This window comes from Astatotilapia calliptera, chromosome 14 (assembly GCF_964374335.1).
Source record: "Astatotilapia calliptera chromosome 14, fAstCal68.1, whole genome shotgun sequence".
In the NCBI taxonomy this organism is placed as follows: Eukaryota; Metazoa; Chordata; class Actinopteri; order Cichliformes; family Cichlidae; genus Astatotilapia; species Astatotilapia calliptera.
Window position 1 is genome coordinate 6,794,179 of NC_137435.1, and position 26,773 is coordinate 6,820,951.

The window sequence follows — 26,773 nt, forward strand, 5'->3', positions numbered from 1 at the left end:
TGTTCTATAAATCTGTGGTCTTTTTGTGATCACATAAGAAAGATGAAAAAGATATTGTTTCGGTATTTCTCCCAAAGTCCTCAACAAAAGTTTGGGACATTTACATCTTCACATCCAGATCTCTGCAGATCAAAAAGTAGCAGTCTGTTGGCTTTCAGGTAGCCTTTGCTTGAAAGAAGAAGAATTTCCCATTCTGATGGTTAATTAATCCCATCTAGCCATCACAGTCTCTTGAATAGAGTTGGATTTTGTTGCAGTAAAATTCAAATAATTTAAGAACAATAATATGTGTGAAAAAATGTAAGACCACTCATCTCACTCTTACACCTGTCGGTTTGAGGAAGAATAATAACTATAATTGTAAAGAATTTAGCCGACAACAACACATTGAGTTTGTTTGCTTTGCACCAAATATGATTACATGCTGCAAGACTGTGCAGGTATCAGAATAACCATTTGGGTAATTAAGTAAAGCACTGTTAACTTTATAAGGTCTGCACTGCTTTATCCTTTAACAGTTTCCAACTCTTTTAAAGAGCCGCATCTTAACAGGACTAACACCATGTAAAACAAAACAAAAAAACTTATATGAAGTAATAACCAACACATGAAAATCAGCCTTTTGGAGTCTGTCTTAGAAGTCTTAGAAGGCAGTATATAAGATGTAACTGTTACAGCTTGCTAGTCAAAAGCATGTTCTCCAAAACCCCACACTGCCACCCTTTGGCATATACCTAAAATATTGTCCCACAGCAAAATGATGTCACAAATATTAATTTACACTCGTTATGAGTCACAGTGTTCTCCGCACACAAAATAAACTGAGCATCAAAAAAGTTTACATCATCTAATGCGGTATTAGTTTTATGTGTGGCACACAAGAAAAGAAAGACAAAGAGTGTAGAACAGAGACCTCTGGTTGGTAAACTTTAATGTTCTCCCTAACCAACACATTATTACAGGATACCTTCAGTGTCTGTACAACAGGTGGCAGTGATGCACCAAAACACATGGATGACGCTACATCCACACCTATCCCTTACTGTACAGACAAATATCTATCATTAAAAAAATATTTATTTGATTTCTGTATGATCTTTTCTCCCTGACCATAACAACCACAACACTGTCTGTCTGTAACAGGTGGGCGATTTAAGGCCCAACTTTAAGGTAGAAAGGATGTGTGTTTATCTTGAGAGGGGCCTGATAACTAAATGCTCTGCATCCCATTCTGCTTTTTCACTATGAACAAAAAAATGTCTACACTCTGAGATCAGAGTACTCTGATAGTGTATTGAGATCATATTGGTATGCTGGGATTGTGTTAAGAATGGCATCTAGCATAAAAATCTGTCAAATCAAATATCTGGGGCTGTGGCAACTTGTGACTAGGGGAGCAGTTAAAAGTAACTCCATCTTTGTTGTTTGTGATAGAATGGTGCCTGAAGATCTGCGATGATGTTTGTGAGAAGCATTTTACATTCAGTTATATATAAAAAAGGGATCCAAAGAGGAGATGCTAATATGTGAAACTATGATCTCTCTTTTTAATCTTTCTTTGTACTCTCTCTGTAACATTTTAGATCAACTGAAGGCTTTTCAGAAAGCTTTTAGGCCAGCCTGATGACACTGAATCACAACAGTGCAGCCTAAAAGTTACAAATAGATGGGTTTTAGAGCACTCTGAGAAATGATGAGACATTCTGTTCAAATCACATTAAAATTCACATTAAAAATAATTTAAAACAAACAAACAAAAGAACTCACAAAATAAACTGAGCAACAACAACAACAACAATACACAGCTGCTGATGCCGCATTAATTAAGCGAGAATCAACAACCACACAGGAATCACTGAGAGTGTATTGAAACCTTGCTCTCCACATGACACCCAGGATAGCAGCTTCGTTTTATACAATTTTTGAAGAGCAATAACATTCACAACCCAACTCACAACACAGCTGCAGTGTTTGCATGTGCATGAACATGAGGCGCAGAGAGCACAGATGGTAAACACTATCAACAGAGACGATGTGGCTGCACCGGCCGCGTTGGTACCATCGCAGATAGATAAAATATTTAAATGTTAGAGAGGATTATTTTAGGAGGAGACCTCACAGCTCCTTGATTTGAAATGAAATCAGCTGATTCGTTGGATGGGGGCGGGTTCAAATACGGGTGGAAGCCATCTTGGACGTTTGCTTGACTCTGACGAGACTCGTTGGTAGTTAGCTAAAGATTGCTCACAAATACCGCTTACGGCACCGGCTATTTCAATAGCTCAAGGTAAACGTCCTTATAATGAATCTGCTTCAATTCACGAATAGATCATTGCTTTAGGTTCAGCTGATATTTCTTGTAGATAACACTAGGCTTTAGTGTTTATTATTTTACCGTCGCTAGCCTTGCTAGGTTGCTAGCAGACCTAGCACGGCAATCTCATTGCAGCTAAAGTTAATGCTGGTTGATGGCGGATAGCCAGTCAGTCTTGTTATTGGGCTGACATTTAAAATGGTCAGATGACTTAATCGTGTAATATTGGCTGGAATAAATGTATATGAATTCGGTATTGTCGTGTTGATTAACGTGAAAAGCTTGAAATTAATGTACCAGAAAGTCATGTCTGTAACTAGCCTACCTACTCTTCCTTCGAGGGTAGATTTTTTTTTTTATTAAACGAGTACACTAATCACCGTTGAACCATTAAAGTATGCATCCAGTAGAAATCACATGCAGCACATTCTTATCCAACTGTACACGTAATTTGCCAATGCTCTTAATTTATCAAGGCCGCTTATTCATTGTTTGCGAAGCTAAATAACATTCGCTGTCAGCGCTGTGTCGGCTAACTTTTGACATTAGGCCAGCCGTCAAGTGTTTCTGCTGTCCGTTGGCAAAATGGTGACTTTAAGTCTCACCAAACCCGAGGACTGCATGCTGGGGAGCTGTTATTCCACCGATGTTTCTATTTTGCCATTTCTAACGCTGTCTTGTGTGTTTTAGGTTTGGACAGCCCCGAGGAAGGACACAGCGGCCCAGTTTAGCTAATCAAGATGGCTAGCTGAACTGTCGGCCAATGCTTGAACGCTTGCGAAGCTCTCTTGGAGTATTCCAGATAATGTTGACAAAATTTATCTATGCTAAGCCCTAATTTAATTTCCATGCATAGAAGTCTTATAAAAAACGAGAAGAGGAATTTGTTTCTGGACACTTGATATCACAAAAGACATTGTTGAAGAGTAAATGATTTAGTATTTACCTTTAGTTGATTAAGATTTAAAAAGGCAAGGGCAATTTTTATGTTTGAGTGGACTCACTTCACCTGGAAACTGTTAAAGGTTTCATTGCTGTTGGAATAAAGTTGAGCCAAGTCAACATGAGCACCGCCAGAACGGAGAACCCAGTGATTCTGGGCTTGCCCAACCAGAATGGACAGCTCAGAGGCTCAGTGAAGCCTGCTGGAGCACCAGGTGGAGGTGGAGGAGGGCCGCAGCAGCAGCTTAACCAGATGAAAGGCACAATCAACAATGGAAACTCCCAGCCAGCCCCTACAACAAATGCTGTCATCAAGTAAGTTATTTAATACTAAAATTAAACTATTTTGACTTCTCATTACAACTACTGCTGTCAGTTAAATGTGATACTGCTTGTTAATAATAATTCTGGCCTCCACAGGCCTGGAGATGACTGGAAGAAAAATTTGAAATTGCCCCCAAAGGACATGAGGATGAAAACTTCGGTTGGTAACACGTTTCTTTTGACCTGGAAGCTTATATATCCTATTACTCATTTGGTTTTTTTTTTGGGCTGTGAATAAAAATATTCAGTGCTGTGTTTAATAAGTCATTTTTATACAAGCCTACAATCACTGTTATATTAATGTGTTCCACACAAGCTGTCAGTACTCTTCTTCATATACAATCATTCTGTGACAATTACAGGATGTGACTGCAACTAAAGGCAATGAGTTTGAAGATTATTGCCTAAAGAGGGAGCTGCTTATGGGAATCTTTGAGATGGGCTGGGAAAAGCCATCTCCAATCCAGGTATGTTAAGACTGCTTTGATTTGACGGCTGAACAAGAAGGCATGTTTGTGCATAAGGAAGTGCATACTTTGGCACTTACAGAATAGATTGTAGTGCATAAAAGGACAGACGAGTTCTTTGACATTGACACGTGATCAGTGTTAAATGTAGTCAACAGTTTTTAGTTGACTATTAAAGGTTAAATGTAACAGTTAATTCTTCAAACCTGTGAAAATTGCTATTCCTGCAGTATGGCTCAGGAGCATTGTAGTACCTATTAGGTTGTTTAGGTAGTGCCTGTTAGCATGTGTCCTAAAAACTCTGGTGAAACCTCTTGGACATACCGTGATATTTCTTATTACTTAGTGGGTGGACTGACACACAATGTTTGTACATTTGTTGTACCCAGGTTATGCATTTCAGCTTTGATTTCATCAGTTATCTTTAAAAAAAAAAAAGATTGCCTTGTTTGTTTTTTGTTTTTTCTGTGGCATTTTTGCCTTTATTGGAAAGTGAAACAATGACAATGGTAAGGAAAGGAAAGTGGGGAGAGACTTGAACCCAGGGACTTTCACTTGGCTATGTGACATGTGGCGCCCATCTCCTCAGTTGTCTTTCTGCACTTTCATGAGTTTAACATCTTTAGTAGCTTGTTTGGCAAATTTGGTTTATTACACTTCATTTATAAGCTTTAGAATCACTCTCGGCTGCACAGAATAAGTTTCAGTTTCTCAGCACTTATCCATCGGAAGGAACGATGTAAACAAAGTATGCTAATGAGTGGTGGCCTATTTCAGAAAGGCAAACTGCAGGGTGGGTGGATGTGTGTATGGGCTGTTAGTAGACAAAGTAAATGGAACTTGAAAAATTAACGTTTTACCTTCCACTCAGAACAATTGTATTACATGTTTGCACTAGAATAAATTAAGTAGATGTGTGATGTGACTGAAGCAAAAAGTATTCTTTGTATTTCTCTTTGTCTGCAGGAGGAGAGCATCCCCATTGCACTGTCAGGAAGAGATATTTTGGCCAGAGCCAAGAATGGCACGGGAAAGAGTGGAGCCTACCTCATTCCCTTACTTGAACGCATTGACCTGAAGAAGGATTGCATACAAGGTGAGAGAGCTCATTTTCAATAAGATTTATTTTTTTATTATAAATGTTGAATTTTAGCTTGCCTCATTTGAAAGTCATTAAGTGAGTTGTTAAAAAAAGAGGGGGGTGAAAATGAAATCAGTATGCCTTTGATAAACCTCGACACATAATGAGCCTTTACTGATGATTTGGTCAAATCAATGATACCAAAAAACAACTGCTTTAGTATTGAAATTTAACTAGAAATGCAAAAGTCATCAACATTTACATTTTTTTTTTCTAATGCCAATTTTAATATTACTTACTTAGGATAACAGGAGAAACAAACTGTAGTTGTATAAACAGTTGATATATTTTGACATTTGCTGTTCAGTGTTTCCAAAATAAAATGGCAACTATATATACACACTGTAAATTCTGCACAACGGTGCTGCTGAAATGGTTTACAACATACTCACATTTAACCAAAAACATTATAAATTGCAAATCACGTGTTACACAATCGTGCTACACATGCGATCCCTAAATGTCAGCTTCTCTTCTAGAGTTTTCTGCTTCAAGAGCACAAAATCAGATCCTCATCCAAATGCATTATTTTGCTCGAGGCTCGGTTTCCTGTTATTGATGGTCTAGTTTGTTTTGCTCCATTTAACATGCAACTACATTTTTATTCTCTTTTCTGAAGACTGTTTTTGACTATGTTATGAATACAACAGTGTCTGATAAAGACATGTAAACATCTTTTTTTGTTGATTCATTGTGTCCTCATAAAAATGAAAGTGGTGGGACAAGGTCTGAGACATGTTACTGATCGGAGCATGTTTTATTTTAATTTGTTTTTGATGCTTGAAAATGTAGTAGTACCATTGCATTTGATCCTATTCTTAATTAGTTGCAAATGTTTAATAAAATGATAATAAATAAGTCTTCTCTTTTTCCAGCTTTGGTCATAGTGCCCACCAGAGAACTGGCTCTGCAAGTAAGCCAAATATGTATCCAGGTCAGCAAACACATGGGTGGTGTGAAGGTCATGGCAACCACAGGTGGAACCAATCTCCGTGATGACATCATGAGACTCGATGAAACGGGTAACCTTTCACACGTAACATCACTTATTACAGTCTTATATTTTATAACACTGCCTATCTTATCTTTTATTTATTTTTATTGGTTTCAGTGTTATTATATGGAAGGTATTTTCCAGGAGTAAGATTTAGGAAAACTGGAAATTAATCTAACAATACAACAGTTAGTGAAGACAGTTGACTTGCATTAATGTAATGCGTCCCCCTCCCAGTAAACAACAAATCTTTGAGTTGTACTGGCAAATTTTAACAAACCAACTAAAACTGAAACTCAATCTGTATTAACAAAATTTTGATTTGCAAATTTACAGTTTAGCTTATTTTTTCCGTTTAACTAAGGTTTTTTTCCCCTCCTCCCTCAGCTACTCTTCTTGTAAGTTTAGCTTTAGTTAATGCTAAATACTCTTGGTGGGAGTCAACATGATTATTTCACGCTGAAGTCTGTGCAAGTCTGTGCAATCTCCTGCATGGATTTCCTCATACAGTCTGAAATCAGGGGCGATCTGAATCGTCTGCTTTACTGTCTGTCTCAGTGACGATTTTTTTTTTTTTAAGAAGATGTAAATTGAAATATTCCTGGATCTTTGGTACATCTCTAGTTGAATCCTAAATGTTGCTATTGTATACTATATGATTGCTACCAAAGCTCATTTGATTGGAGTGAATGAAAATCTTCATCTATACTTAAACAAACAAACATGAGTGCATCAAAGGAAGGCATTATAAGCTGCACTGAGATCTGCAAAGGAGAAAAGATGATAAGCACAGTCTGGCTTAATTTTCAAGTTTTTGCCTGATCTTATCTGTAGCCAGTACAAAAAATAGACCTCCGTAAACACACACACACACATTTCGCAGGCAGTCAATGCTGATGTCTGAAATGTTAACTAATGAAAACACATGTATTGATCTGATTACTGTCAAATGCATATTGATTTTTTTGTTAAAGTTGTCAATATAGCTTTTGTTGAACATTCCTCAGCGGCTGAATATCAGCAATATGATAATCGTGATCATTTACCATCATTCCTCCACTGAAATGTGGACACGTAAATTTTGATAACGCTGCCATTCTCAGAAAATGTGGTAGACCTTAATTATTGTTACCTTTTTGCTTTTTATTTTTCAGTACATGTGGTCATTGCCACACCTGGAAGGATTTTAGACCTCATCAAGAAAGGAGTGGCCAAAGTTGGTCAAGTGCAGATGATCGTTCTAGATGAAGTGAGTGAAGCTGTTTACTTTTATTAGACCTTTTTTTCTAAATAAGTGCATTTAGATAATTTGGGTCAGTCAGGTAATGGAGCTAAATGTCCCCCCCCCCTCCCCCTCCTGTTCAAAAGGCTGACAAGCTCCTGTCTCAGGACTTTGTGGTCATGATGGAGGAGATCCTGGGCTTTTTGCCCAAGCAGAGGCAGATTTTGCTTTATTCTGCAACCTTCCCTCTCAGCGTGCAGAAGTTCATGGTACATTTTGGTTCCTTATTCATGAACTTGTGATTTCAACTAAGCTTTACAATGCTACAACTTGCATTTCAACCTGTATATAATCATTTCTATGTATTTTTGTAGAATTCACACTTGCAGAAACCCTATGAAATCAACCTAATGGAGGAGCTTACACTGAAGGGTGTGACTCAGTATTATGCTTATGTAACTGAAAGGCAAAAAGTCCATTGCCTCAACACCTTGTTTTCCAGGGTGAGTTTTGCCTCTCTGCACGTGTAAATAATAAAAAAAATGTATAAATAGGAAGAGTCTGATGAACATGCAATTGTTTACATATTTATTTGCATCATTTATTTTTAGCTCCAGATCAACCAATCCATAATCTTCTGCAACTCGTCTCAGAGAGTGGAGCTCCTTGCCAAGAAGATCTCCCAGCTTGGATATTCATGTTTCTACATTCATGCAAAGATGAGACAGGTCAGCTTAAAGTACTGCCCCAGAAAAGCTTGTTCACCAAAATGCACAATTGATTTTTGCAAGAACTGCTGTTCACTCCAACATCCTGTTTATGGAGAGTTGGCACTGCCAGTCCCCAGACTGACTACATGATAAAAAAAATAGAACTGTTAACACTTGGGTTGCTGCACAAACAGATTTTCCACTGCTTTACTTGTCATTTGTTTTTGCATGTTATGAATACCTGAGATGACAGCTTAGTTACTGACTCAGCATATGTGCTTATACCTCACCTAACATGGTTTACATCAGTTGTGGACAAGTGTTATGAGAGTAAAAAGGCATGCATTATCTCTATGTAATTTATCCTTATGTAATTAAATGATGCTCTGAAGTGAATAAATCTGCTTCTAAATGCATTTTTTAAAAAATCGTTTTCCAGGAACATCGTAACCGTGTATTCCACGACTTCAGAAATGGCCTGTGCCGGAATCTAGTCTGCACTGGTAAGTGAAAGAAACGTGTGTACAACTGCCGCATTTTACCAGTAGGAGTTGAAAGAAACTGAGAGAGGATTTTTATTACTGCTATTATTAGTAGTAGTAGTTTTTGATGGTGAAACTGAGCTGTTCTATTGTGTACATCTCTAGTTTGTTTTTGCTTTTGTTTTTTTGTAGTGACTGATTTGCGCAAGCCTATTTTCTTTAATGTTCTATCCTGCGTGGTTTGATCTTTATTACTTTCCCCCTCTAGACCTCTTCACAAGAGGAATCGACATTCAAGCTGTGAATGTTGTGATCAATTTTGATTTTCCTAAGCTGGGAGAAACGTACCTTCATCGCATCGGTAGATCTGGTAAGGGCCGTGACTCGGACTGTTTTCATCCTTTTTGCTTTAACTGTTTCACTCTTGTCTGCAATATAAATGCATTTTATGCAGCAAAAAATGCTAAAGCAATTATTTAAGCTCTTGACTACCATAATTTCCAGGCCGCTTCGGACACCTGGGTCTAGCTATCAACCTCATCACATATGACGATCGCTTCAACCTGAAAGGGATTGAGGAACAGCTTGGAACAGAAATAAAGCCCATCCCTGGCATCATTGACAAGAGCCTATACGTGGCAGAGTACCACAGTGAGAGTGGCGAAGAAGTCAAGCCATGAGCCAGTGAGTACACAGATATGCGACCAGCTGGTTTATAGATGGTCGGAAGATAATTTATCTCCTGTGATTTAATCTTTTTCATCCTGCCGGTTCGAATAAGTTTTACAAACGAGCTGATGGATATGAGCTGTTGCAGAGCTAGTGCTTTGCTGCTTGGTATGCTGGATACTTCGGCACCTTGCTGACACAACTAAATACAATTTAGCCATGATTACTGTCATTACCTGGACTGTGCTTTTCTTGCTGCTCTTAGTGAACATATATCCAGTGAGGCAAGTCTGTTTTATTTTTAAAGATGGCAAAAGAAATCTACAAAGGTTTTTCAATGTAATATAGTGTGTATATTTGCAGTGTGAAAAATGGTGTGTATTCAAATGGTCAATTTTGCTACGTCACTGCTGTTATGCAGAGTATCAGCGTGTTGGCCATAATCGCAGTCGAATTCTCTAAATACTAAAAAGATACTTCAGTGCTTCCTTTATCACCTCCTTCAGCAGAGGACACATTGAAACGATCACTGAAACAGCAGAGCAGATCATGTGAGTGTTCAGAAGTGTTTTCTGTTTGCTGCTGCTTCAACAGGCGGTTAAAGCCACATGTGAACTATGAACATTAATATTGCTGTAATAAAAGCCTATCGAGCTGATGCCATGATTTTTTTTTTGTTTTTTTTTTAAATGCACCAAAGAATTACATAAGTTCTATAAATCATGAGCTGTAGCCGTTGTTTCATTGCCAACATTTTAGGGTTTTTTTCCCCCTTGGTCAGCTGGGACAAGTTACATTGAACATTCAGATAGGAATATATTGGTTAGGAATGAGATGCACGTCTTAGTCCCAAGTTTATGTGCTGTTGTCTTAATTCCTTATAAATTCTGCTTCAAACCTTGCTATGATCTTACAAAGTTTCTGAGATCAAGGAAAAATAGCTAGGAAAAAGGACAAGGAGGCTTTTTTTTTTTCCCCTCCCCCCATCCATCCATCTTCATCCGCTTTATCCGAGGCCGGGTCGCGGGGGCAGCAGCCTAAGCAAAGAGGCCCAGACCTCCCTCTCCCCAGCCACCTCCTCCAGCTTATCCGGGGGAACACCAAGGCGTTCCCAGGCCAGCCGAGAGATATAATCTCTCCAGCGTGTCCTGGGTCTTCCCCGGGACCTCCTCCCGGTGGGACATGCCTGGAACACCTCACCCAGGAGGCGCCCAGGGGGCATCCTTGTCAGATGCCCGAACTACCTCAGCTGGCTCCTTTCGATGTGGAGCAGCAGCTGCTCTACTCTGAGCCCCTCCCGGATGGCCGAACTTCTCACCCTATCGCTAAGGGAGAGGCCAGCCACCCTTCGGAGGAAGCTCATTTCTGCTGCTTGTATCCGCGATCTCGTTCTTTCGGTCACTACCCACAGCTCGTGGCCATTTATTTTTTATTTTTTTATTTATTTTTTTATTTTTTTTGGTACAGTGTTTCCAGGTAACAGAAGATGAAATGTCTTTACCATCCTTAATATATCCTTGTAGAAGTTGGATATCTGCTAATGACCCCTGAGTTGATACATTTATACAGGTTGCTTCCAGCAAATCTGTCTTGATTTTGATGATAAGAATTATTTAGGCATTTCAATCATGGTGTCAGGAATGTCCTCGTGCATGTACAGAGAAATCGTACCCTAGTTTCACTCTGAAACATTATAACCCAAATGGTCATCTGATCTATGAAAAATCAGCCGGTTTGTTAACAAAGATAAAAGAAAAAAAGACCACTACACTGTAACTCCAATGTAAATCAAGAACTTCGGTAATGTGTAGAATAGTTTTTATCTGAGTGTTGTTAGTGGGGGTTTTGTTGAACAGTCTGGTCTAATGTGATTTTTTTTTTTTTCCCTTCTCCTTTTTCTAGAGACCAGTCCATCCTCCACTCCCCTCTGTATTCTACTTCATCCCCCACATCTTTGGATTTTTTTTTTTTAAATGTACAGTTGCTGTATGTCTTCCTTTTTTGGATGCCACCATTAGGAATGCGTGCTTTGATGGATGTGTTATTGGAAGAACTCATCTGCCTTTTCAAGGCTCTTTGCTGCACCACCACACCCTGAAGACATGGGCACCACGAGGAAAGAATGGGACCAAGTCAGAAAAGTTATCAGTGCACATTATGATGATTCATATCCACCACTGACACAAAGCCAGCACCAACAGAGAGCGATAGGACACCCTCCATTCTCCACTTTTAAGTTCGGAAGTTTTATCCAATTAATATCAAGTGCCTTAAACAGTTCAGCTTGTTCTAAAGTAATAACCCCTCATTATCGGTCATCTCTCTCCACTCCACGCTACATATTTCTGTTCACCTAATTGAAAATTTGTTACACTAATTTAATGTCTGACAAAATAGGTGAATTCATACCCGTCTTTGGTTGGGTCATCCATTCACAGCAACTGGAGATGATTGGAGGCAGACTGGTCTGAATTATCTTCTTGCTGGCTAAGCTGAACTTGAGTCTGGCTGATAAATGAGGACAAACTTGGATTTCCATGGACAGAGATGCTGGATTTTTTTGTTTTTGTTTTTTCCCTTTCTCCAAGATGCAGCCAGACTGTCAGTCATTGGTGAAAAAAAACTTGTGCTTCTGAGAGACCCAAACTCTTTCCTCTGTCTTCAGCATCAGAACACTAAAAATAATTAAGCAGCCTTGCAACGCCATGAGTCATGAGGATTCCTATTTTGGTGGAGTTTATTTGGAGCGAATGCCTGACGCGTATTTTTATTTTTTCTCCCTCATTTCTTCTTCGGTCTGTCTTTTGTCGTCCTGTGTTTCACCTTCCTGTGGGTGGCCATACTTAATTCTGTGAGACGTGCAGCCAGCGTTTGGGGTGCACCTTACACTTTGTGTATATACCTTCATTTTAAGATTGTTTTAAACAAGTTAAAAAGGCTGCCTGACAAACTGAAAAGCCATCCGCCCCTTCCCTCTTGTTAGCACTGGAGATGGTTTCCCGAACTGCCAGTTTGTTTGATCTGCAATATTGGCCTGTGAATTTATTTATAATTTTAGAAATTGCAGAATTTACCGGAATCTAAAACATTTAAATGGCGTAGTTCATGAAATGTTTTTAGAGACAGTTATTGCTGAAAATCTTTTTAGCCCATGCATATTTGTTGGAATGTTTCTTCAAAGATGCACTTAACTGTTTAAATTGTTGCCCTTGTTCTTTTGCTTCCAGTGTTAACAAGTGTGAGTCTTGACAGATGGCTTTCTGAAGCTTGTGCATTTGAGTAATGAAGTCTTTGTCACCAGCCTTGACTTGTGAAACTCTTGAAACACTCTTAAGATCTCTTATACTGAGTGCTGGTGTTGGAAAAGAAAATATTCTATTACTTACTACTCGCTGCAGTGCAGCTGAATTGGCAGATAATTTGTTTTGTGGCGACGGTATTAGCTGTTACGTTGATTTATGCCCTGTTTAAGCACAGCTACATTACTTCCTAATATTGAGGGAGGGGCAGGAAGTCCCCCTCCTTCTGCAGAATGTTGGCCGACTGCATCAAAACGAACCATCTGAAATCCATCTAAAATGTAGCAGGAACAAATTCTGTGCTTTGCAAGTTGGCTGGCTTTTGTGAAACCAGCTAACAAAAGATACTTTAAAAACAAACATGAGCAAGTTGATCAGCACTTAAAACACAGATGGTTCATGCAGCTACACTTACTGCACTACTTTTTACACACTAGATACCCACTTGGGAGTAAAGTGCATGCTAGTGCAGGGAGGGGGAATGAACAAGATGGGTTAGAAAATTACTTTATGTCAGACTGCTTGTTTAAGACATAACTTGGGCATCCCAGCCTGCTGAGTTCATGGCTAATTTCTCTGCCCTTTATTGCTTTATGTTTTGGGTTTTGGGGCTTTACCTCTGCATTTTATATGCAATGTGACAACCTTACATTTGCATTGAGGTCCTCTGATCACTTTGTTCAGCTGAAACCTTTTTGTAACTGAGGTGTTCCCTTTAATATGGCGAGATGCTCTCTTAACTGTTTTAACCAATGGGAAGTATTGCTCATTTAATTTAAGCTCATTTCAAAAGACAAGTGTAGCAGAGATGATTAGTTACCCGTGTATTTCTCATTGGTTAGACTCTGATCCCTGTTCTCACACTTCTGCTGTTGTCCCAGAAATACTTGCACATCTAAACTGATAATTAGGCTGTTTGTTTTTTGGGGGGGTGGGGGGAATTTTTCTCGTTTAAAGTCAAAATTAAATTTGAGCATTAGTGGAGTCGACAGGGATCTGTTTGTGCAGGCACTTGGCAGCTGTCTGTTTTCTTATCAGCCCACTGGCAGTAATTGACGCAGCAAAATGCTTTGAGGCTAAAATTGACGACCCTTCGAGGTTCAGCGTATGGCTACCTTCATGTGGGAGCTAGTTTTACTGCTAGTGGCTGTCATGGAGAACCTTAACGACTGAGACAAGAGCATCTTTCCCCAGATTGGGCATCTAATTGGTTAATAAAATTGTCTCTTTTGTTAAGGTCTTTTTTTTTTTTCTTTTTTAAATTTGGGAGGAGGTTGAATTGGTGCGCCTGCTGCCCTGATGCATAAGTTCGTCCTCTTGATTGTTGTGACACATTAATAACACAACTTTTGTGTACAATTTGGCCGTCCCATCTCTCAACTGTCAAGAGACGATAGGAGTCCTTTTTAGGATTTCTTTCTGAATTTATGCATCAGTAAAATATGTGGGGTGGGGCCTGTGGGTACTTCAGAAACAGGATATCTAAAGATCCAAAGTTTAGGTAATGGGTACGAAAAGGTTTGAGTTACCCCGCTTTTTTTTTTTTTCAAAATGAAATGTTCAATGGAGTACACGTTTCATGAAAAAGGCTCCAAATTTAAGTGAAATTTTCTTTATTTTGAATTTGGTTGCTTAATTGGCAGATTTTTCAGTGATGCAAGATGTCATAAATATTACTGGATTGGATTAAAAGTTGTGTTCAATAAAGCTCACTGAAATTTATTGTCTGAAGTGGTTTTTTTTTTTTTAAAATATATATTCTTTGTTTTTTTTTTTCCTCCAAATATATTGCAAATTGAACTTGGACACTGCTGCTCGCCTGACTAATGAGTCTTTCAAAGCTTGGCGCCACTAATGTAGCAGGCAGCTGTCCTCTTCAGATCTTGTGTCTTTATATAAACTTTGACCTGGAGGCATTTCTCTTATGACAGTTCTCTTATAGCACTCTTGCTTGTACTTTGGCGTCACTTGACTTTACAGCTGAACATGAGCAACTTGAAAGCGTTGTGCTTCTTGTCTTTGGCTCTCTTTGCTAGTGTAAAGGGAGATGTTCCTCCACCATGTGACAGGTATGGATTATATTAATATATACTTTTAAATACAACTTCTGTGGTGGTGTTTGTTTTTTTTGGGGGGTGGGGGGGGTCTTGTGTGTAAGGGGACATGAAAGTCTCCATGATACAAGAGATTTGTCATTTCCTGGTCTAGGAAAAGAACTAGAGGAACCTTGGGTCAATCCTAAATCGACAAATTTGATTTAAAATGATGCCAAATTACTGCAGTGATTGAAATCTAAACTACTGAAAGGTCTCTGCTTAATGGCTTGCTGCGTTTCATCTGGGCAGTGATGACACGACTACAGACTAGGGTTGCAAACTGTCCCGTTTTAGCCGACGTGTCCTCTGTAATTAAAAAAAAAAAAAAAAAAAAATTGGTTTGGCCCTTTACTCTACCTTAAGCGTTACATATATTGACTATTACCTGCAATGTTGCATACGGTGCATCTTTACGCTATGCCCAGTCGGTTGTGCATTGTCCTTCCGCCAGAACGTCGCTTATTTGATAGGTTGCCAACTTTTTAACTTGCTACAGATGGCTGTTTGACAGGTTTAAAGTGTTGGGGTTTTTTTTTTTTTTTTTTTGGTTTGTTTGTTTTTTGGAAGGGGGGGGGGTGCAACCACACTAAGCTGTAGGCTTACCTTTCCCCTCTCCATGATATATTTAAATTTTATTGATTTACTGCTTCCCCGCAGGACTTTGATAGCAACTGAGTGTATTGCTCTAATACAGACATGACCTTCATGATACAGTTAATAATTTATACCCCTTTTATTTCAGTGAAATATACTGCACCGGGCCCATCTTGCACCAGGTCCAAGAAGCAAAACTGTTTGACGATGATAAGCATTTTGTTGACATGAAGCTGAGGTCGGCTCCTGGTAAGTCGGTCTGGTTTTAAAATAAATAAAAGAAATTCAAGGCTCTGAATCATGTGCTTTCCTGCGTTGCTTCTCTCTCCCTGCAGATGATGTTTTGTCGGCCTTTCGCAATCTTTCAAGCAAGTTTCCAAATACAACCATCCCGCCTGTGAAACTGGAGGAGTTTCTCAATACAAGCTTTGATCAACCAGGGACAGAGTTTGAGTCATGGGCTCCGCCGGACTGGCATGAGAAGTGAGATCCAGTGTTTGTTTGCTGCTGAGATTATACTGTGTTTTTAACTGTACCCACATGACATGACTGATTTGCAGGCCAAACTTCCTGAGTGGGATAGCAGATGATAAACTACGCGAGTGGGCAGAAAAGATCCATGGTCTGTGGAAATCTCTTGGCAGAAAGGTGATGAGTAGCAAACGAACACAACTTTAATATCCAACCAACCTTCCTCACAAATTTTATGCTTTTGTTTTATCCGTGTTTTTTTTTTTTTTTTTTTTTCTTTTCAGTTTCTTCTTGAGTTTTAGGAAATATTGATGCACTATTTCCTCTAGTTTTGTTTTGCTGTTGGATCCACCACTAACCTACGCTTCAGTCCAAACATTTTAAATTAAATATGATTTCCCATCCAGATCCATTCTGATGTTAAAGATCACCCAGAGCTCTACTCTCAGATTTACACCCCACATCCCGTTGTTGTGCCAGGGGGGCGCTTCAGGGAGCTCTACTATTGGTGAGTGAACAATGAAGCCTTTCACCAAGCTGTCTGACAGCTGTGGTAGAGTATCACAAGGTCAGAGAGAAAAGAGATCACAGGAAGTCCCAGACAGGGGTCTATGCTGATAGCCCACCTACGTGCCATACCCAGAAAGTGATGCGAGTCTCTGTGTCCAACAGGGACTCCTACTGGGTCATCAACGGGCTCCTGCTGTCAGAGATGACAGATACAGCCCATGGAATGATCCAAAACTTCCTCTACCTTGTCAACAGGTAAGCCTTTAAAACGTCTTTCATCATTCAGAGCACTTAAAAACATGTCCACCTCGCTGCAGGTAGTGTACCGTGCAAATTTTCAATAATAAGTCATTTAGTAACCCAAGTTGTGCACTTTGGAAATGGAGCTCTCAGGGGATATTCAAGATTTGTGGAATAAAAGATTTTTTTCCCTCCTACAGATATGGCTTTGTTCCAAATGGTGGGCGGATTTACTATGAAAGGCGCAGTCAGCCTCCATTCCTCACTCTAATGGTGGAGAGCTACTATCAAGCAACCAAGGATAAAGAGTTCCTCAGGTGATATTTAGCCCCAGCTGACGTCCTGCCAGACACATTATCATTCTTTAGCTGCCTTCTGCCTCTTTCAGCATATTAAACATCAGCACCTCCGTGCTCGTGCCTCTCTGTGCCTCCGGTGTTTTGTTGTTCCTACCATACTTAATTAGAATGTGACACTTTAAGTTTTGTGTTTAAGGATATTAAGCAATGTGAAAGTACTGTGAATTAAAAAGCACCTCCTGCTGTCTTTACAATCGGTTTAGAGCGGCTTTACCAGTTCTGGAGGTGGAGTACCAATTCTGGATGGAGAACCGTTCTGTGGATCTAGAATTAAATGGGAAGCAGCATGTACTGAACCGGTATTATGTAGAGGTGGGCTTGCCCAGGTATGTTTAAAGGAAGTTTACCTGGTATAAATAACAAATGGATATTTAGGTTGTGGGACTATACTCCATGTCCTCACCTACAACAACCATGTCTGTCTTTCTAGGCCTGAATCTTATCTGGACGATCTGGAATTAGCTGAGGGACTCACTGATGGTAATGGCCTATTAGTGTTCATGGGATGTATTGCACTCTGATGGTCATTTTATTCCAGTTGAGAAAGTGGGAAAAGGGATAATATTATATTCTCAGAGACTCGAGGATCATCTGTGCAAAACAAATTTGCTCTGAAAGTACCCGAGTAATGAATATTTAATGTTAAAACCCATTCATTCACTGAACAACTTTACCACACTTAAAAGAGAACCTGTTTGAAGGGAAAATACTGGAGCTGTATATTTAAGTTGCTTTCTCCTCCTTTGACAAGTTTTTTTTTTTTTTTTTAATCACCAAAGCTTCTGACAAAAGTGCTAGAAAACAAACATGGCTCAACATGAGGCTGCATATTTAACGACTAAGTACCACAGTTTAGATGCTGATTTGTTGTGGCTCTACTAGTGTTTTCTTTTTCTTTCCCTCAGGCAAGAAAGAGCAGCTGTGGATGGATCTGAAAACGGGTGCAGAGTCTGGTTGGGACTTTACTTCCCGCTGGTATATAGCTGATGGCAGCGACAACAGTGGCACCCTGAGAGACACGCGCACCAGTCAGATCCTGCCCGCTGACCTCAACGCTTTGCTGTGCCGCAATGAGAAAACTCTTGCGTCGTTTCATCGGCTGCTCGGTGAGCCTTTTTAACCTTGAAACTAACTTGTGCGTGGCTTTTTAATTCCTAACTGGTGTTACATAACGGTGATGTGTTACTTCCTGACAGGTGATAGTGACTCAGCTGCAGTATACGACCAGGCTGCAGCGAGGAGGCTGGAGGCGATAGAGTCTGTGCTTTGGGATGCTGAGAGGGGAGCCTGGTTTGACTACAACCTGATGACGCGCTCCAAAAACTTTGAGTTTTATCCCTCCAACCTGGGACCAATTTGGGCACAGTGCTATTCTCAGCCTGAGATGGGAGAGAAGGCGGTACAGTATCTGAAGGTTGGTTGATATTTTCCTGGAAGAATAGATCATTTTGCCTGTTTTGTTCATCAAAACTAGAAAAGATACACATTTACCTCAAATTAGTTTCCACAAGAAACTGAAACTATTAGCCCTTGAATAATTTTGTTGTTGCTGTTATCAAAGAACTGACATATAAAACCAGAAAGAATTGTTTTTATATGACCCCATCATGCCATTTGTGTGAAAGACCCCTTTAAAATATATTTATCCCATTACATTTGTAAAAATGTCAAGCAGATGTCCAACATGACTAGTCCCCTCCTCTGATGGCAAACTGAGCATTTAAATACTCGGCTCATGAGCTTCTTGACAGTCGCTGAGGGAGCAGAGACATTTAGATTTTTAGCCATGAACTCTTTTTCAGAAGCCAACTCCCAGCAGGATGCAACGTGCTTTTATAAATCATGCTCAGCCACACCAGCAGATGGCACAAACGCACTACAGAGCTTTCATCTATGCACACTCTTGCTTTGTAATGTCTGTGCAGGGGAGTGGAGCTCTCCAGTTTCCCAATGGAGTTCCAACATCACTGAAAGAGTCTGGGCAGCAGTGGGACTATCCTAATGCGTGGCCACCTCTGCAGCACATGCTTATCGATGGTAGGTACCATGAACTTCACCTGCCAACCCACAGTGATGATTCAGCACTTAACAGAACATCCTGTTCTATTGTCAGTGGGTAATTCTTTCTTAAAATGAACAGCAAATTCTAAACATAGGCTCAGCTCTGCACAGTGGATTTCTACAATACAGTTTCTAGGACTATTGATTATCTGTAACCGATAAAACATTCTCATCAGGTCTGCTCAGCAGCTCATCTGTAGCTTTGGATTATAAGTGTCCTCAGCTGATTTAGGCAATTTTCAGTAAACAGTTGAACACATGGCAAAGGTGTGCCATCCAAATGGTCCAATTAGACCTGGAGGATGACCTTGGAAAGTGTGCAAACTGCAGTATAGGGTGGCTTGGGTTTTTTTTTTTTTTCCCTGTTTTTTGGAGGGGATGGGGAGGAAGACACATTGTGCTAAAAGTGGTTAAAAATGATTCATGTCATTAGAGGTGTCTGTGCTGTTAAAATCATCCAAGCTAGAGGTCTGAGTCATCCTTAGTTTTACCGTCTTCTTGCCTTCCATACCACACTGAAGCGAGATGGCTGAACTGAGAAGCCTGACCCGTGTCTGATTTATGATAGCGGCGTTTCTTTGTGAAGACTGAATTTGGAAAAACTGAGATCTGTTGTTAAAATTACACCTATTTTTCTTAAGACCAGTTTCATAATGTACTAGTATTTCTTAGACAAGGAGGAAAAAAATTGAGGTGTTTGTTTTTTTTATGACTTATTGTGCAGTGGCTTTAGTGATCGAGCCTCCTTGAGAACAAACGGTGTTGGTAATAGAAATAATAATGGCTGCTTGTAGCCTGTTGACTAAATTCAGTGCAATAAACGTTTGGTTATAATTGAGTGTTTTTATGCACATCAGACACGGTGTGCAAAATGTCCTTCCTTTGGGTCTCTCTCTGTCATTCATATATGTATTTATATGTGTATATATACGTCTTCATCACCTGAAATGCTTTCTCGGCAGCATTGAAATCAGGTGTCTGATGGGACCGGTAAAGACAGCTGCACTACTGGGTTATAAACCTTTCCTTGGTTTGTCTACTCCCTTTAATTGTTGGCATTACTGTTGAATTACCTCAGTGCATTAATTAAACAAAAACAAAGCCATGTATAACCAATCATCAAGGGGGATAATGGTATAAAAGTGACACTGTATTTTACTTTCCCCTGCTAATTCTAGTAAAAATCCCACCTGAGATGCAAACAATGTCCAAAAGATGGTACTAAAGTCAACACATCCCATGTGGCTTAATCATAAAAAGGCTCATTTAGAAGTGAGGCCTGATTCATAGTATCGAATCTGAATATGCTGTTTACCTCCAGAATATTAGTGTGCATGTAAATGTAGCTATCGTTTAATTCGACATTAGCTGGCAACATAAAGATGAAACATTACAAACATTTAACAGATTTCTGCTTTGAGCAGCTTAAATAGTTTTTAAATGTTTTAAAAACCCAGGTTTTTCCAAGCTACCGTCAGAGGATGCTAAAAAACTCTCATTCGATTTGGCCCAGCGCTGGATCAAGACAAACTGGCTGGCATACATTAAGTATGAAGCCATGTTTGAAAAGGTGAGTTTTTGAAGGCTTCAGCACTTTGGAGCTCGTGTTGCAGTGTGATAACACAGCTGGCTCAGAATGTGCAATTTTCTTCCTCCTGACAGTACGATGTGAACGGAGATGGAAAACCTGGTGGTGGAGGAGAATATGAAGTTCAGGTATTTCCCTTTCATGTGTTGACAGTGTAAAACTAATGTGCTTATAGTCACGCAAGTCTTTCTAATTCCATGCAAAGCCCAGAAAATTCCTCTTCTCTCCTGTTTAACTTGAACACATTTACATGCTCATGCACACACTCTCACTCCTCCTCTTCTTTGTAACATTGTTTTGATAGAAAATCGTTGTCATCCAGTTTTACTTTAGTTTATGAGATGGGAATACTAAGAAAACCAATGGCTGCATTTCCTGTATTTATTCTGTTGTAGTTTGCTGGTTTAGTGAATATATAAATACCCCTCATGCTGTGCTGTGTTGCCCTGTTCTGCAGCTGGGGTTTGGTTGGACCAATGGCGTGGCGCTGCAGCTCCTAGACCAATATGGGGCGACTCTCACCTCAGGAGGGAGACGTGTCTGATCTGGCCTCCTGCTGCCCCTGGTCATCTTAGCTAGGATCATGCTTGAGTGAGTCGGAGGTGTCAGAAGGACCCGTTGGATTTTTATTATTCCTGGTTTCACTCCTGCTACTGACAGACTTTAAACGCAAATTGACAATGAGACTTAAGCGCATATTGCACGCCTTCTAGACATTTTACAATCCTGATAACTTGCAAGGAACCAGCTATGATTTATTGTAACTAAGGATTACGTTGCTGAATATTTTAGTATGTAACCTCAGAGCTAAGTGATGCATGGTGTTATCAGAAGCCGCAGAACATTTTGGCATTTCTGGCCTCTCTCCAGCGATGCAGGCTGTTGCTCGCTGCTGCTTAGATTACAACATTAACTTGTCCTAGATATTGAACTGACATTACAAACGGCTTTTTCACCTAATTCAGTTATAGAGTTTATTGCTGTACTGTAGCTCAACTCCCACAGAGCCCCTTTATTTGCATGTAAACTGAAGTTGGAATGGAAATGAGTCCATGTGAGAAATAAAATGTGGTCTGCTTGCACTAAATATTTTTACCATCACAATGCTTTAATTCATTTTTTTTTTTTTTTATATACAAGGCACCCGATAAATGTTAGATGACAGTTTTAATATATGAAATTATAAATGCATGATTGGGGGGCTAAATGTTGGGGTTTTTTTGTTTTAATAGATGTGTTATTAAAGTGTGGGGGAATACATTTTCCTACACATCTACCAGCTGTGCATTAGAAAAATAACTGAATGTTAGAATGACCTTTGCTCCTTTTTGAATATGCACAGTAAAAGTGAATATGCCAACAAAGCAAGACAACAAAACAGAAAGCAGTGGAATTACATACATGCATTGTATTCAGTGTATCCCTGGTGCATTTAAAAGGCTATTTAAATCCACCATGGGAACATGAGAATGCATCGCTAACAATGCGAGCTACTATTTAGAGAACTAATTAAATGTCTCTTGCAGTGGGGAAAAAACCCAATGGTCTGTTAATTGTTTCTTTAATATGACAATCTAAAAGAATGCACTTTTCCTTTGTTTTCGGAACTGTTTTGCTGTATTTTGCCAGAAGAACCACAGTACTGTTAAATATTTTACATTAAAATCATTTAGTCATCATGGGTTATGAGGCTTTAAATTTGGCCTCGTTTAGACAATAAAAAAATCTTAAACCCTGCAGAGGCATTGTACTCTGCTGAATATAACTTCAAACAAAAACTGTCAATAATTGAAGGTGAAACAAAGACAAATCAACCCTTTTTTCCTAGGTCTGATTGTACAAAGGAACTCTTTCTGTTTTTGCCATTTATGCCTACATCTATGGTGATATCCTGGTCAAGCATGAAATTAAGTCTATATAGATATTCAAATGGTTGTCAAAAAAGTAATGAGAAATTTGCCTTTTTAAAGAAGAAATTGCATCCTCCTTTGGTGTGAAGATGTGAGCCCTAAGCAGGGATTTCACTGCATCCCTCTCTTTAGCATGAGTGAACACAACAGATTGACTGCAATTTAAATAGGCAAAAGGCCAATAGGTGCAGTAGTCCGTGCAACCCCAAAGATCACACTGTAGTAATGTCCTATTGTGAGTCTCAATCTACAAGGCATATAGCTGGCAGCTTCTTTTTTTATTTTATTTTTTATATACATATAACTCATACAGTGGCAGCCTTGTGTGCTGTGTTTAGAGATGTTTAAGCAGCAGGCAGCAGTCATTGTGTTTTCAGCCCTTGCTGACAGCAGTAACTCAAGTAGAACCTGCTCTATTTGACAACTCCCACATTATCATGCTGTTTTAGCAGAAATGGGTTGTGCTCAGTTAATGAGATCGAGCTCTAAAGTGTGAAAAAAGTCGTCCGGCAGTTAAGCGGCAATGAGGTGACAAGGCGGTGCGTTTGTGTGCACACAAGCATGTGCATTTAATTACAAGTACCTGAGGACATTATTTTAAGAAGCCCACTCGTTGGGTGGTGCATGAATTGTAAAGTACTGGTGACAACTGGATTACATGTTGTTTTGGAAGCAAAGGTCAGAGTGTCTTCTTGTCAGCAGTCATCCAGTAACAACCCCTGTGTACAAAAGCAGCATACTAACTTTGCTTAAAGTTCACATTTTTCTATTATTTTTTTATCAATCTGATACATTTTTGTGATGTTTTTACCTGATGCAGAAAAGGTGCACTTAAAGCCATGTGATGGATTTGGGGATTATTTTTTTTATTTTATTTTAAATTCCACATGTAATCCCATTAATCTTCTCTACTGTGTGCACCTCTGGCCTTGGATATGTTAATAGTACTAGTGGCACAGAAGCAGCCCCCGATTTCCATAATGAGAATAAGATGCAGGGTGATATGCAAAAATGTGTGAAATCTTATCAAATGGCAGCGAAGGTGGGGGGGATAAAATAGGTAGGCATGGCAGACAATAGAGGTAGATGTGTCTGCGTGGCTTTGAATGGAAGCCCATGCTTCAGTGCTGCCTCCTGGCTCAGCTTTCACTAGCCTCTACAGCACACATCACAGACTGCACGTTATCCACAGAGTCCTCATGGTGCCACTCTGTGCTGCAGAACCCTGCTTTGCTCTGCCAGGATAATCCCCACCCTACCTACTTACATCCCTGCAATCTGTGAAGACCCACAGTGGAGATGTGCTGGGAGGGAGGCTGTCTGTCCTCTGATGGTGAATCAAAGAGCCAGACGTGGTTCCTTGGCCACCACTGACTCCTATTCAACATGCTCTAATCAATCACTAATTTGAGGGATCACGCCTGTCTTTCTGTGTAATATTACCTTAATTATGACTGCGGCCTCCACAAGAAATGTTGTCTCCAGCTTGGTAGCTAAACTGTTTATAGAAGAAAGCAACTCCTTGACCTCTAAACTGGAAAGATTGGCTAAATTGGAGGCATTATACAGATAGAGAAGGGACAGCTTAGTAATATTGATTCTGTACTGTCCGGCTATCTGACTCTTTATAATCAATAACTCTTGAAGAATCGTTTCTATAGAATTTCTCCTACATGAGATTTTAAAATTCAGTCTAACAGTCGAAGAGCTTCTAGTGGGAGACTTTAACGTCTTGGCTCATCTGCAGCGTTCAATCTAGTGAGAAATCTTTCAACAAGTGAGAGCTCAAAATAATTTGACCTTCCTTGTGAATTCCATAAATTTTTAATAAAAGGCTTCTTGTTGGCTCTCACACACATTTGTTGTTAGTGCAGCTGCAGATATATTCTGGTTTACTTACAACCGGTTACGTTTACAGCCACATCTAACTACAGCCAACTGGCCAACATTTTATAGGCTGTTTAAAAACTTTATTTTAAAGTGTCGAATTAATATCTAAACTAAATATGCCCAAATAACTTACTGGTATAAAAAAAATATTCAGCGATGTCTCCAGTGTTGTGTGGGTGTGGTTAGAATGGATTTAATCAGCAAAGCTGGCAACACAAGCAAACAGCTCCACATCTGTCACTGCATGTTGATCCAGATGTAGCTAAAGAGATGGGCGTACAGAAGCACGTAACTGAGTTTCGCATATTTAAAATGGGTAAGAAAATCCTGCTTGAATTTAAAGCGAAGTCAGTAAAAAAAATCTTATGAATTTGGAAAATTTGGTTATAAAATAGAACTGTACACAAACAGATTTTTGATAAATTCGTGGAAGGACTTGGTGAACTCTTAAAGCACAGCTTGTGTTTGTGCTTTAAATGCTTCCTTTTTCCAGTAACTTTCTAGACATCTCAGAAGGATAAATGAATTTCTTTTCTGTTGGATACCCCCTCCCTCCCTCCCTCCCTCCCTCCCTCCCTCCTTCTCTCCTATCCAAAACACTTAGGACCTTTGTCCCAATGTGCCACTGTGAGGTAGTAGAGCTCTTTGCTGTAGTGGATGCCTTGTTTACTCAGCTATGCCCTTTGATTCTGGTAGCCATACAATCAATATGGACCCCACAATAGCTTCTCAGTATTTGTAGAGTGGCACAGAGTCCTTACCTCCTAACTGACCATTTTTATCCGGAACTTATAGTAGGAAAAAAATATCTAATCCCACACTCCATAAGCATATAGAATCTTTTTCCATCATGCTCATTTTTCCATCACCCAGCTGAGTGAGGTGTCAGTGTGATTACTGGCTCAGATCAATAGTCTGCTGTCGTTGAGGACTTGAATTGTTCGATTTGGACTGCATGCTCTTCACTCTGAGAGGGAGACGCTTTTGTTTTGATGGAGTTGAGAGTGATCGTGCATTTTGTACGTGGTATGGGTGTAAGGTCATCACATTTCTGCTTTCAGAATACTTTCACCCGGAGATGAAAGCAGTGTTGCGCTAACTGGGGCTGCGTGACTGCAGAAGGTACTGTGTGACAACACAAGCTGAGTCTTTTTTTTGTACACAGTGGGTTTGACTGCATGGTAGCGCCATCGCGGGATGCAAACAAGTCAGTCAAACAGCCAAGCAGGGGAGCCATGCCTGGAGAGGGGGGTGAGCCAGAATCAGGAGGGAATGGAAATCAAGGGAGTGAAAGAGAGCACATGAGGAGCTCTGCTTATTACAGCTGCACAGATGGTGCAGCAGATGAGATGGGAGGGATAGATGAGGAATGAAAGTAAGACAGGGAAAGGGAGAAATGGCAGCAAAGCTCGTGCTTGACAGTGTACATAAGGAGCTCCCAATTGGAAGACTTCCAAGGGAAATACTTAAATATTTATTGTGCTGTGGCCAGTTGGAAACTTTCTTTCTACCTCCAATTCGTCAGCAAGAAAAATGGCTGAGGAAACGCCGGTGAAATATTAATTTCATTGCAGCACTAAAGGTAGAAGGTATAGAGTGGCATACGGTGTAACATCCTGAGGGGGAGGGGGATGCCAGGGTTCAAACTCCACAGACGAGGAAGGGTCGAAGTAGTGCGGACACATGGGCAGTGGAGGAAGAGAAGGAAGGAAATTAAATTATTGGGAGGAGGATTTAGTGAAGCCCATGAGTCTGCAACTGCAGGGGAGACATATTTGAATAGCCCAGATTTTGTGCTTTGCAAGCTATTATTCCACACGCAGTCAATATTCACCCTGTCTGTCTCCCAGAGATAAATGCCAAAGTAATAAGAGCAAAAAGACATTTCACACGTGTATTTAAAAAGACGTATTAAACCAGCAATAAAGCTTCACACTACTCTACTTTCCCGTTTTTGATTGATTTTATACATTGAAATTTAGACCGAGCACAGTCTGGATAAGTGTTATTAAAGAAGATTTGATTCTAAATTATATGTCAATCAGCAATGAATAATGATAAGTGATTGTGCTTCTTTTAAAGCATATACAGTATGCGTTTCAGTAATCAGAGAATGCTCACAATTCATGATCTCAGCTCAGTGGAAGTGGAGGAAAAACTGAGCTTCTGGCACCTACTGTGTTACTTCCGATTCCCTTATGTTTTTTCTTAGCACCAAGTGTTCCTTCAGCATACATATGCTCACTGGAGTATTACTGAACGTATATCTGGTATATAGCACTTGCAAGCATGCATAAATTCACAGTAGACACTCCAGTAATTAAACTACAAACATGACACTTCCAAATGAATCTGTGTGGCAAAATTAGAATACTACATGTATATTTTAAGCACAAAGTATGTTATGATTATTGAGGTGAACTGGTCCTACTTAAAAAATATCAACAAAATTTACAAAGCCCACTGCACCTGAGCTACCAGTTAGACATT

The 26,773-nt window shown here is 39.8% G+C and overlaps 2 protein-coding genes across 6 annotated transcripts in view; both read left to right on the forward strand.

Annotated features, from left to right (window-relative positions):
• Window positions 1–2,131: 2,131 nt before the first annotated feature.
• Window positions 2,132–14,286, forward strand: ddx6 (DEAD (Asp-Glu-Ala-Asp) box helicase 6). The gene is made up of 14 exons (XM_026191931.2): window positions 2,132–2,287; window positions 3,005–3,571; window positions 3,677–3,740; window positions 3,943–4,047; window positions 5,014–5,143; window positions 6,064–6,210; window positions 7,337–7,431; window positions 7,551–7,673; window positions 7,779–7,907; window positions 8,016–8,132; window positions 8,554–8,617; window positions 8,865–8,966; window positions 9,101–9,280; window positions 11,168–14,286. The coding sequence occupies exons 2-13, from the start codon at window positions 3,378–3,380 to the stop codon at window positions 9,274–9,276; spliced, it is 1,446 nt and encodes a 481-aa protein (XP_026047716.1). The 5' UTR covers window positions 2,132–2,287; window positions 3,005–3,377; the 3' UTR covers window positions 9,277–9,280; window positions 11,168–14,286.
• A 145-nt stretch (window positions 14,287–14,431) lies between these two features.
• The window catches only part of treh (trehalase (brush-border membrane glycoprotein)), a 54,688-nt gene continuing 42,346 nt past the window's right edge, over window positions 14,432–26,773 (forward strand). The window contains exons 1-15 of one of the 5 annotated variants that reach the window (XM_026191930.2): window positions 14,432–14,633; window positions 15,403–15,503; window positions 15,590–15,737; window positions 15,815–15,902; window positions 16,133–16,233; window positions 16,398–16,490; window positions 16,676–16,792; window positions 17,038–17,160; window positions 17,265–17,314; window positions 17,740–17,940; window positions 18,031–18,248; window positions 18,760–18,871; window positions 20,353–20,465; window positions 20,558–20,611; window positions 20,941–21,570. In XM_026191930.2, the coding sequence (XP_026047715.2) occupies window positions 14,551–14,633; window positions 15,403–15,503; window positions 15,590–15,737; window positions 15,815–15,902; window positions 16,133–16,233; window positions 16,398–16,490; window positions 16,676–16,792; window positions 17,038–17,160; window positions 17,265–17,314; window positions 17,740–17,940; window positions 18,031–18,248; window positions 18,760–18,871; window positions 20,353–20,465; window positions 20,558–20,611; window positions 20,941–21,027 (1,689 nt within the window). In that variant the 5' untranslated portion in view covers window positions 14,432–14,550 and the 3' untranslated portion in view covers window positions 21,028–21,570. Of the gene's footprint in view, window positions 14,634–15,402; window positions 15,504–15,589; window positions 15,738–15,814; window positions 15,903–16,132; window positions 16,234–16,397; window positions 16,491–16,675; window positions 16,793–17,037; window positions 17,161–17,264; window positions 17,315–17,739; window positions 17,941–18,030; window positions 18,249–18,759; window positions 18,872–20,352; window positions 20,466–20,557; window positions 20,612–20,940; window positions 21,571–26,773 lie in introns of those variants that run through there. The other 4 variants (XM_080289290.1, XM_080289291.1, XR_013901548.1 and 1 more) reach the window with 4 other exon arrangements.